Genomic DNA, 12,238 nt, shown 5'->3' with positions numbered 1-12,238 from the left:
TCTGTTAATGTTAGATCAGAGATAAGAAAAGAGAATTAACCCCTTTTTGATGAGCACTTGTTAACATGGCTGTAAAACATATTTGTTACGTTGCTTTTGCATTCACCTCTGGATGTCTATGTGCGTGTTAAATTTGTGTGGTGAATTTTCTTTTTATGTTAATTCCAGGTGATCATCGGGATGACCCTCCTGTCTGGAGATCCGTGTTTTAAAACGTGAGTATTTCAAATTGTGAGATTAAGGATGGACTTTGTTCCTGAATGATTAACCTCATTTCATCACAGGGTCTCCATCACGTCAGGATATTGGTTTAAAAATGAGTGTGGTAAACATTTTTAAACTTTTGATCAGACGAAGATCCGACTGGGACTCAAATGTTGTCTTTTTAAACACATTTGAATACATCCATTTGGAGTTTTCAGTCTCACCTCATAAACTCGACATCACACTTTTGAGTTTTGTTTTTTTCTTCCTTTTGTTGTTTTTATTTTGACCGTTTGTCTCTGTTAAAAACACTGAAAATCTGGATTTAATACTGATTAATTTGAAGCAAACCATTCATGTTCATCTTGATGAACAGCAGATTTCTTCCACAGTAAGTCTGTAAAACTAGTGACGAATAAAGACATACAGTGTTTACTGAAACAATAGGAAATCTTATCAGTTGTCTCCAAAGGTTTTTTAAAATGACCCTGTCTGTCCTAAATATTTGTTTAAAGAGTTCTGAATAATGTGTTTGAGTCTATTATTGATTGGTGTCTTGGTATGTTTCTAATCTTTTAACCAGATTATTAAACACTTGTAATATTCATGCTCCTTTGTCCTTTGTCGGAGCAATGACTCACTTTCCCCGCTGTCAATAAAATGAGTCCTATCTGAGCGTGCCAAGCTAAGCAGCTCTGTGCTCATTTAATCTGTTCCAGACTGATAAGTTGTGTTTTGTGTTTTTTTTTCCTGCAGGCCTCCCAGCACAGCAAAGTCCATCTCCATCCCAGGACGAGAGCACACCCTGCAGCTGGACTGTAAGGGGGAGGGAACTGCTGAGCCCGGGCCGGCTGGAGGGGTTTCTCTGGGCCGAGCCTCCAAGCCTCGACCCTCCATCATCAGCTCAGGTACATCTCTCGTGTGGGCAGAGGGATTTGGACTTGAAAGGGGCTGTTTTAGTTGGGGTTGCAGGGTACATTTTGGACCTGGGTCTGACCTGGTAAAACATACAGTTATCTTAAAGGGGACCAGTTATGCTTTTCAATATTTCCTGTCATATGTCTATAATGTTACACTGTTAGATGTTCATATTAAACGTGGCCAAAGTTTCAGATATTTAGGTAAAGATATATAAAAATAATCCCTGTGAGCAAAAACCTCAGGCTTCAGACCTTTCTGAATACTCAAGCTGACGTCAGCTCAGGACAGATTTCTTTATATGGTCGTCTGCTTCAGGCACGCAGCTGCAAAAGTTTACATGACATACACTGCTACGTGTAGCTACATGCTAACATCAGGGAAACATGTAATCCTGGTCGCTGATGTTGTTAATTTCTCCCAGATTTGGAATCATCTTCACACTGCAACATGTCCGGTTGTGTTTAAAAGCTTTTATTGGTAATTTTTCCCGGTAGAAAGTGCAGCTATTATTTGTTCAGCCATGAAAGCTGACTGTTGAGTTGTGTCATGTCACCTGTATCTCAGCCAGAAAGTTGCACTCAAACACACTGCAAAGATTATAGCCATTGGCCAACAAGCACGTATGTTCTGCGCCTGCGTGGGAGGAAATACCTCTCTATACCAGCAGGCGGCGATAGTCCGGATTCATCATTCAAAAAGGGACACCAGAAGACCGGCAGGATGGATTCAAGACGCTAGTTAGCCGGTTGGCACGTTAACACCACAACCTGATGTTGCAGGAAGTACAAATACATTTACCGTGCACTAACAAACAATAACACAAACAGTTCAATGACTAAAATTTAAAAAAATGCATCTAATACAAGCTTGTTTTGATCTTACATCATCTTGACTTCAGTCATATGTTTGCTTTCCTCACTTCCCCACTTCTTATGTACTGAGCTAAACTGCCAATCAGATTGATTTAACTCATCGAAGGGCTCCACTCGGCCTGACATCGATTCAACATGCTGAATCAAAAACAGCCAACAAGGGCAGAGTAGTGCCAACGGTGCAGGACACGCTGCAAAAACTAGGGCGGCATACGTTCAACGGCCTGACACTGAACGGCCGCAGACTTTCTTGGTGTGTCAGGGCCCTTACAGTGACATCACTCCCAGGGTGCACAGACATTGCAGAGACACAGAGATGTGGAACACTTGGTAACGCTGATTAGTGCAAGCTGTTTGGGCTTTTTTGGCAGGGGGGTTAAAGAGACGGGTGCTAAGACGTAGCATCTCAGACAGAGGGTGAATACAGGTGTTTTGGCACAGTGGGGTTGCAGCAATATATGGGTTTCAAGGTGTACTGTGATATAAAAGTTGACGGTTACCATACCATATATATTACTTATCTCAATGTATTTTTAAAAAATTGAAATCTATTAAAACAATAGTTTTCAAATTTCAATTCTAGTAATAAACCATGTGTTTAACCAAAAATAATCCTTCTGTTTTCATTGCTTTAAGGTTCAAACTGACTGATAATAATAATACTTTTGTTATACAGTGATAACAGGAAACCGCTGGTTATCGCACCGGGAAAATGTCATACCGTTGCAACCCTACAGCACAGACAGTATGAGGAAAATAAAGTATTTTTTTTGAACATGAAAGCATGTAAACTTGTTCTAGTCAAAACCCAAAATATAAGTATTAACTTTAAGTTTAATATAATAGATCCCCTTTAAGTCAGTCGTTCCCAAACTGACGTGTTGGGCCGTTCTGAGGGGCGTGCAAGGGTCATACGACCAGGGGGAATCTGTTTCATAAAAAACAATAACTAAACATGTGTGCTTTGATGCGTGCGAGACTGTAGAGGTTTGCGAGATATATTTAGACAGAACAACGTGTACAGGATGGGGAGATTTTAGACGTGAAAAAGAAGAAAAGCAGATGATCCTCACTCAGCAGACACATCAGTCATACTGCTCTCAAGTTCACTGTGTCAGTATAGTGGGAGAGATGTGAGTCTTGTGTATAAGAACTCTTGTGTATCGGTTGATAAAATGCAATTTGTATTCATTGTTTTGGCATTTGTACTCGGTATGTACTCAGTTAATCTTTGAGTTTTAGGGTTCAGGGATTCAAAAGGATTTGGACGTGATAAGCAGATTAGCTACTGGATCCAGAATCAATAAAATGGTATTAAATCTCAACCCTGTCTCCAGGTACAGTGACGGGATTTGAGACTGAACAGATTAAATTACATTCTATTAGCCTCAATTGTCCTAATTGTCCCAGACTAATAAAAAGCAAGTCAGACACCACCTGCTTTTAGAACTGATCTCTGATATGAAAACCAAATCTCCAGTCTTTTAGATCTTGGACCAACTCCTTTCAGCCAGATGTGTTTCACTCTGAGCCAAAACTTCCTGGAAGAACTTCAAATAAAATCTTGTTGAGAAGATTTTCCCTGCACGGAAAACTAGCTGACAGTGTTTAGGATTTGTTCAGTTTCAATTAAAATGAAAAATGAAACCTGTTTTTGTTCCAACGTGGAAAACGAATGAAGGCTGAAGTTGTTCACAGCAGCGGCGCGTCTGGTTCAGGAATCTGTCCAAAACACCTTCGCAGACTCTCCGACACGAGACATGAATGTCTAAAAGTATTCAAGGTTTCATTACGTGCAGAAGGTCGTTTACAAAAGCAGCTCCTGAAAACCTGCCAACTGTTTGACTGCACATGAACACAGACACTATGTGGTTGTAATTTACTGTGAAAGTAAACAACCAGTCTGCCTGATGTTGGATCGTGTGAGATGGTAACTGTTGTTTCCTTCTTTTGGTGCCTTCAGGTCTTCTTGAGGAATCAGAGGTGAACCAGTCCGGTTCTGCAGAAATCTTCCAGTCTGGCCACTCTCGTAACTCCAGCTACGCCAGCCAGCACAGCAAAATCTCAGGTACAACATTCACCTACAGTTGTTTTATCCAAAATAATGAATTAAAGTCTTTATTTCATGGGTCCTGTAATTTCCTAATAGCTATAACGAAATGTTTCCTACTGGAGTATATAAATGTGAACTAACTGTAGGGAAAGAAAGTTTAGAAGTAGTTGATTCCCAGAGAGATTTGGTCGTTATCTGAAATTTACAGGAAACTTTGTTCTGTTTATTGCAAATTTTATGGTTGAATATTCATCTGACCGGCTCTACGCTGACTAAAGCCTAGTTCACTTTAAACGATTTTCACCCTGATCTTGCGTCGCAGAGACTATTATAATCTTTTGAGTGTTCATACCTGGCGACGTATATTTCTGTCATCGGGAGTCTCACCAACTGTGTTACGACCTGTGTGTGCACACCACAAGATTTCTCCACCGAGCCCTCGCCGACAGAGCCCCAGATAACACGGTGACGTCACCAAGCTATGTTTTTTAACTTGGAGAAGACACATCGTAAAGGCATGGATATTCTTCCCAGTGTTGAATCAGATCTGCCTCCAGGGCCTGGGTCCAAACACAACGTGCTCCCCGTGATCCTGTGGACGCCACCATTGTTGTTGTTGCTTGTCGGCTTGTCAGTGTTGCCAGATCTTGGGAGAGAAACAAGCCCAAAAGAAGCAACTGGACCTGTCAACCCTGTGGCTTGTCCTCCTCACATTTCTTCCGTCCTCCTGCGTGCTGACGTGGGACGTATTCCGCCTCTCATTGGCTGATGCTCTTTGTCAGTCGTGTCACACTTCTCCAGTTTTCTAGCAGGCCAGATATCCAGTCCCAGTATAGTATAGTATAGTATAGTATAGTGGGCAGCTTCAGGACAGTTTGTGAAAGACCTTGAGTGGTATTTAGAGAATGGAGTACTTCTGTGGGGATGATATCTTGCAGCTTATTCCATGCCCAGGGTGCTTAAAACGAGATGTGTAGATGCAGTGTTGTAGTTGCTGGTTTGAAGGGTTATATATATTCTATGGTAACTGTCTTGTGTCCCTGCAGGCTACAGCACTGAGCACTCCTGCTCCTCCAGCCTGTCCGACCTCACACACCGTAGGAACACCTCGACAGGAAGCAGCACCTCTGGGGGTTTGGGCTTCACTGCTGACACACCTACGGAGGGCGACAAGGACGCAGGACGTCCTGAAAGACCTCCTCGCCCCCCGAGGCCTGTCTTACCTCCTAACAGGCCCCCCAGGTACAGACGCACAGCATAGCCTTTCGTCAGTCCTCTTGTCATTGGATTGCCGCTCTCTTCTGACTTCAGTTTTCTTCTTTGTATCGTGGTGTTCCAGGAGGAAGCAGGACTCAGTGGAGAGTCACCCCTCTTGGGTAGACGACACTCGCATGGATGCTGACGACATTGTGGAGAAAATTGTCCAAAGCCAAAACTTTGCAGATATCAACCACACTGAAGGTACAGAGGAGAGTGATTAAATTACACAGTGACCTGCCATTGATAATCCAGCTTTGTGTCTGTGTGGTTTTGCTGTTGGTCTGATGGTTTTAAAGTTAACAGCATATTACTGATGTCTAAAACAGTCTGTAACTCCTGCACCATCTTTGGACTCGGCTCTCCGTCTCCAGCTCTGTTTTGTGTCACATTTTATTGTCTGTGTCTCGATGCCTTCTGGTTTCCATCAGCAGCTGCTAACTCAGTTTCTGTGTTTCTGGCTTTCAGACAGCAACTTGCGTCTGTTCGTCAGCAGAGATGGAACGACTGCGCTCAGCGGCATCAGGCTCGGCAACAGGTGAGAAGCTCGGCTGGGACTTTGTGTCACTTTCTGTTTCTCTGTCGCTTCCTCTATTCTTTGTTTCTCCACTCATTGCCACAGTCTGTGTGTCGCTCTCTCTTCCTCTTTTTCTTTTGTCACTTTCACTTGACTTTCTTCAGATTGATGTTTTAGTTGTAGAAACACTTCTGCTAAAATAATGCATTAATAATTGTAGTTTGTGGCACTAAAACACTTCTGGTTACGTTTAAAATGTGTTCAAAACACCATATAGTTTTCAACAAGTGTTGATTCATCAGATTTCTAGTTGTGTTTACTTATTCCTTATTGTGACTGGCATTGTGTATATCTGGTTTATGCACATTATTATAACCTTAATTGTTTATTTTCTGTTTTATTTGCACTCTGTATACATACACTCTTTCCCGCTCTGTCTTGCAACTGCTGCACAACAGTTTCCCTTGGTATAAAAATAGTTTTACCTTAATTAGCTAGCACCTGATTAAAGTCATAATGTTGCTAATTTAATACTATATTTCTTCTGTTTTTATATTTTAAGTTCTTGGTGCAGCTGCTTTGCTTTAGACAGAGTTAAACACTGAAGAATTTGAGAAGTTTGGCTCATTTTGTTAAATATAAAAAGAAGATTTTGTAGAAAAACTTGTTTGGCACAAACAATATGCTGCCTAATTAAGAATAGGCTGAAGCCTGAGTGAGCCGTCCTTTCAGTCCACTCTTCTCCACTTTCATTAGCTTATTTTCTTTTTATTGATTGAATTGATTATTTGCACAAAACAAAATCCAAAGACAGACAGTTTCAGTTGATTGCCAACGTGTTAAAACCATGGAAAATTTTAAATACCTTTGTACAGTACTGGACTCCCATGTGAGCTCCTCTGGAGTATAATTTCAAGAGATGTTCACAATGACTTTATCTTCTTAGGAAACTCAGTGGCCTTGGTGTGAGTCAGCAGATTTTAGAATCAGTGTACCGAACTATGGTTGAGAGTGTTTTAACTTTTCACCTCCCTGCCTGGTACGGTTACCTTCACTGTACATACAACAAGAAACTTTCTAGGATTGTGACAATGGTGAGTAAAATAATTGGCAAAGCAGAAAAGCCCTCGACCAGCTCTTTATAGAGAGGACGAGGAAGAAGGCGAGGAGTATCTTGGCCGATAGCTGCCACCCTCTCTTCAGTCAGTTTGAGCTCTTGAACTCTGGGAGGCGCTATAGAACCCCTCTGGTGACCACAAATGTATTTAAGAAGTCCTTCATCCTGACTGTCATCAATACTCTGAACTCAACAACGTGACTAATGAGATTTAAACCACAGACAGACACTGAGTTGTGTTTTTGTGATGACTATGCATGTTTGTTTTACTGTTTGTCTGCTTTTTACAATGTTGACTTTGTGTTTTGGTGAGTCGAAGACAATTTTCCACCCATGGTGGACAATAAAGATCTATTCTACTCTATTCTATTTAACAGCTAAAACACATTCTTTGGTTTTTAACATATTCAATGAAATGTTAGATAAGTGTTCTTTATCTTGATAGGCCTCTCAAATTTTCTTCTCATGATAAAAGTAGGTGCCAGTTTCACTTATGGAAATATCACAGTTTAAATATCAGTTTTTGCTTCTCTTTACTAATCTTAACCATAATCCAAAAATCCACATAAACATCAAATCCAATTTTCCATAAAAGAAAAGCTTTGGGCAAAACACAGGGTTCCCAAGGTCATGGGAAAACCTGGAAAAGTCATGGAATTTCACAATCAATGTAATGTAACATAACGGCAAATTTATTTTCTTTAGCTGTGGATGTAACAGCTCTAATATGCGTTGACATATTAGGAAAAAAAATCTATTATTGGTCCTTAAAAAGTCATGGAAAAGTTTTGAAATTTTGTCCTTGAAAATGTGTGAGAACCCTGAAAACATCTCAGTTGAAAGCCTGTCCACATTCTTATGACCTACATAAGTTTGACCTGACACAATTAACTGTAAATCATTGACATGGTGACATTAAAAGTGAGCATTAAAGAAATGTGTGGACTGTGTTAGAGTGTCACCGCTCTGACTGTCGTCTCTGTGTGTTTGGTCCTTACAGGGTGTCTGCAGGCGGGTATGAGCCTGTGGTGATCGAGAGCCATTAAACCGAGCAGCAGGAAGAGGCGGACACGTTGACCTGTGGATGGTGGATCGTCTCGTCTTCTGTCTCGCTGGTTTTCCCGGAGCTTCAGCCGGTCTGACGCCGTGAGGGGAAGACAACTCGTCAGTTTGCACTTTATGTGAAGTTTGTGGCGGCACTTGTCTGCACTCCGTTCAGATGTTGTTTTGTGACGTTGGGGGCGAAGACTCAGAGTGAAATGCACACAATGTTTCTCTGATACTGCCGTGTGGTGCCGTGTTGTGCGTTTACCTGGTCCTGTTTTGTCCTGTGAAGTCCAGAGATTTCAGGAGATCACACTTTATAGTAACTTTACATGTTAATGCAGACACCTAAATCATCCATCTGTCCCCCAGTTTATACCAGCTGTTCTGGTAGTAGGTGACCAGCATTACAAGTAAAAGCGATGGAAACATAGTGTTTGAAATTACTTTTTGTGTATCTGAGATGATGCATTTTTCGTTAAGCTCCTGTTGAGCTGATAGATTATACAGACTTTAATTTGGCCACAAGTTGTGTAGTCGCATGTTCAGCATCACTGTGGATCCAGTCAATTATCTTTTTAAACACGTCTGTAACAAGTTAATCTGGCACTGTTTTGCTGCACACTTTCTGTAATGCTGAGCAAGAATCCTACTGGGAGTTTAGTTAATGTTTAATTTTCAATTTTGATTCAGCAGGAAAGTTTCCACCTTTAATTCAGAACTTATAAACTGAGTCTGAACTGCACAACAGGATAAAATCATTTTGTTTCATGCGTTCATAACAACAAGTCATAGTCAAAGTGTGTTAACTTCCACCGACAGGCAACACATCCAAACACTGAATGTGATCCACAGTTTAGGAAACCACTGAGCGGCCGTGAAGATGCAGAAACTCTGAATCGATTTTGTCTTTTTGTTTTGAAGTTGTTCCCTGTTGATCAGGGGAGAGCAGTAGAACCACTCTGTGCCTGTAAAGTTTCTCTTGAATGATCCTAAAGCACCACGAATACTGTGACAACAGCGTGCTAGTGATGGTGAGGAGAGAAATACTGTTTCCTGTTTTGTTTCTTTGTTCTGCTTTGTGTTTGTCATGTTGGAAGTTGCAGGTGTAGCCATTATGGAAACCCCACTGTACACTCACTGCATGTTGCTCCATCTCCTGAAGGATGCGTAAGATTTAGCTCTCCTCTCTCCTCAGCCATCTGAAGTTAAAATGTCAGGTATCTGAAAACACTACGACTGTGGTACAAACTGTGCTGGTTTTATTTTGAAGAGGGAGACAGATTTGTGCAGACTGTAAAAGTCTTTGTTGCCCCCTGGTGGAGCAGCAGCCTGCTGTCACGCTCATGCATGAGTCCCTGCCCTTTGGTGTTTACTCCGAGTTTGTTTACAGCTGTCTTCAGACGAACAAACAACAAAGAGGCTGAATAAAGGGCGAGTCTGCAGCTCAGACAAACAGAGGAGGAAGAATTGTCATGGTGGCAACCAGCCGGCTGGTTGATGCTTTTTTGTTTAGTTTTAGAGGAAAGTTTTCTGTTTGGAGTTTGAACTCTGCAAATCTCCTCAAGATGGAGCAGAAAGGAGTGTTTTTCTTAAACAGAGTCTTAAAATGTTGTTTTTCTGTTCGTAAAAAAAAGGCGAAAAAGTCCATCAGTCAAAGTTTCATTTCCCAAATCTCTTGAAAAGGTTGATTAAACTAATATTACATGAATATTTCCCAAGATCGTCCAGGAAAAATGAAGTCTAGAGCTGCAACTACTGATAATTTTCCTCATTTAATTAGGTGATAGTTTGTTTGATGAATCACTTAATTTGTTAATAGTTAGATCATAAAATGGTGAAAAACAGTCAAAAAGAGTCCCAGGTGACATCTTTAAATTATTTGTTTGGTCCAAAAAACATCCCAAAACTGAAACATATTCAATTTACAATACAATAAATCAGTGAGCAACTAACAGACTTCTTGTTTCAGCCCAAGTTTAGTTACATCTGAAATAAAATAATCCTTTTGGCAGACTGTTTCCCCTCGTTAACAATAAGAAATCAGCTTCTAAGACTCTTAAAATCTTATTTTTCTGTTTGTACAAAAGGTGAAAAAAGCTGTTAGTCAAACATTTAAAGTTTTACAAATCTCTTAAATTCATTTCAAGTACGTGGATGTTATGTTTCAAGATTGTCCGGAAAAATTAAGTGTAGAGCTGCAACTGTTGTCAATTTTCCTCAGCGATTTAATCAGGCAATTGTTTGTTTGATGACTCACTTAATTTGTTATTAGTTTAGGTCAAGAAAAATGTTGAAAAACAGTCAAAAAGAGTCCTGGGTTATTATCTGTTTGGTCTGAAAAACATCTCAAAACTAAAACATATTCAATTTACGATACAATAATATAGCGAAAGAGACCTTCACATGACAACCTGGAACAAGCAAATTGGTGACTAATTTTCTGTTGAGCAACTAATCGAGTTCGTGTTTCAGCCCAAGTTAAGTAACATCTGAAATAAAACAATCCTTTTGAAACACTGTTTTCCCTCGTTTACAATAAGAAATCAGCTTTTAAGACTCTTTTTGTATCAGTAAATTTATTTGAATGGAGCAAGAAAAATTGTTTTTTTCCCCACAGAGTCTTAAAATGTTATTTTCTGTTTGCAAAAAAATCCATCAGTCAAATGGAGGTTATTTTAATTTCACACCTTTCTTGAATTAATTTAAATTACATGGAGGTTATGTTCCAAGATTGTCCAGGAAAAACGAAGTCTAGAGCTGCAACTACTGATAATTTTCCTCATCTATTTAATTAGGCCACAGTTTGTTTGATGAATCGCTCATTTAGACTCTAAAATGGTGACTGGGTGACATCTTTAATTTGTCTGTTGTGACCAGCAGCCCAAAAGTGAAACATATTCAATTTACAATCATCAAAAATGGAGAAAAGAAGCAAATCTGCACTCGTAACCCAGCAAATGTTTGACACGTGCTTGACAAATAACTGATTCATCAGTTATAAAAATAATCGTTATGAAACAGTCCCTCTGGCAGAATAATTTAATCATTTACAATAAGAAAAATAATCTTTTAAGACTCCGTCCTTCATCAGTAAACTTATTTTTATGGACGTTATTTTTCCAGTGAAGCTGCAGTTTGTTTTCCAGCTCGTCGTTTCACACCTTCTTCACACTACGCTGGTTGAATCCAGCTCTTGATATGTAAGTTGAATCACTTGTCTTTACACTACCCTGTTTGTATTTTGTAGCTGCTGTATGTTTATTAATCACATGGATGAACCACTGACCGTATAGTCTGAATTTGGGTTTACATCACCGCAGCCTTCAGTTATTCTTTTAAAGCATTTATTTATATGTTTGTTTCTTTTATTTGTCTGGAGGTTGGTTATAAGCTACGCACACAACTCACCTCCCTGAGCTTTTTTTCTTTTAGTAATTCTAACAAATTATTCTATTGTAACAAAGCTAGTGTAATAACCTAAATTTATAGAGAACCATGTTGAAGCTTTTCTTTTTTTTTTCGTTTGTATTTCTGCAGAAATTATTTCTAAACAATAAAAATCTAATCTGAGTTTGTCTCTGTGTCATGTTTTTGAGTGTCAGTGTGAGGTGATGAATCACTGACTTAATATATTAAAATTGTATGCACCAGTTTATGCATTTTCTGCAGAGACTGATGGAGAAGGGTCTCAAACACCTTGAAGAGGGTCCTGAACACATCTCCGCAGTACTTGCAAAGGCAGGTCCAAAATGTGTGTAAAAGAGATGCTATCTAATTTTTAGCACACATGGGTTTACATCAGCGTATATCTTGGATAATTTCTCTCAAGTGAAGTGAAGATGATGGAGAATTTTAAACTGCCTAAGTCCATGTCAGAGTGAGAACATATTTGGAAAAGTGAGGACAGACCTCATTTCTTTTAAGGGCGATTTAAGCATTAAGACCTGGGTTCAAGGTCACAGTTTAGGTGCTATGTGGATGTATTATGTCAATTAGGGTTCTCACAAGTACAGAAGGACAGTAGTGTGTCTGTGTGAAAAAGGACAATGATCCAAAAAGGGAGTGAATCCAACACTGGGAATACAACCATGAAGAAACTGTATCTGATCTCTAAAGAAATCCACTTTAGTTTCCAATTATAAGAAATCTGTGAGGATGAACTGGGGTCATTTCTATAAAATGCATCCCATCATCAATATATTTTATTTTATTGTATTTTATTTTATTTATTTATTTATTTTGCATGCAAA

The 12,238-nt window shown here is 39.6% G+C and overlaps 1 protein-coding gene across 1 annotated transcript in view; it reads left to right on the top strand.

Annotated features, from left to right (window-relative positions):
* eeig1a (estrogen-induced osteoclastogenesis regulator 1a) overlaps positions 1-11,558 on the top strand; it is a 49,786-nt gene extending 38,228 nt beyond the window's left edge. Inside the window, exons 6-12 of the mRNA XM_050050891.1 lie at positions 169-215; positions 961-1,112; positions 3,961-4,065; positions 5,097-5,292; positions 5,390-5,511; positions 5,776-5,845; positions 7,942-11,558. Coding sequence (XP_049906848.1) covers positions 169-215; positions 961-1,112; positions 3,961-4,065; positions 5,097-5,292; positions 5,390-5,511; positions 5,776-5,845; positions 7,942-7,987 — 738 coding nt within the window. The 3' untranslated portion in view covers positions 7,988-11,558. The remainder of the gene's footprint in view (positions 1-168; positions 216-960; positions 1,113-3,960; positions 4,066-5,096; positions 5,293-5,389; positions 5,512-5,775; positions 5,846-7,941) is intronic.
* The last annotated feature ends 680 nt before the right edge of the window (positions 11,559-12,238 follow it).

The sequence above is a fragment of the Epinephelus moara genome, chromosome 8 (genome assembly GCF_006386435.1).
Source record: "Epinephelus moara isolate mb chromosome 8, YSFRI_EMoa_1.0, whole genome shotgun sequence".
In the NCBI taxonomy this organism is placed as follows: domain Eukaryota; kingdom Metazoa; phylum Chordata; class Actinopteri; order Perciformes; family Serranidae; genus Epinephelus; species Epinephelus moara.
The sequence above is the reverse complement of the archived record's forward strand: the minus strand, read 5'-3'. Positions and strand labels throughout refer to the sequence as shown.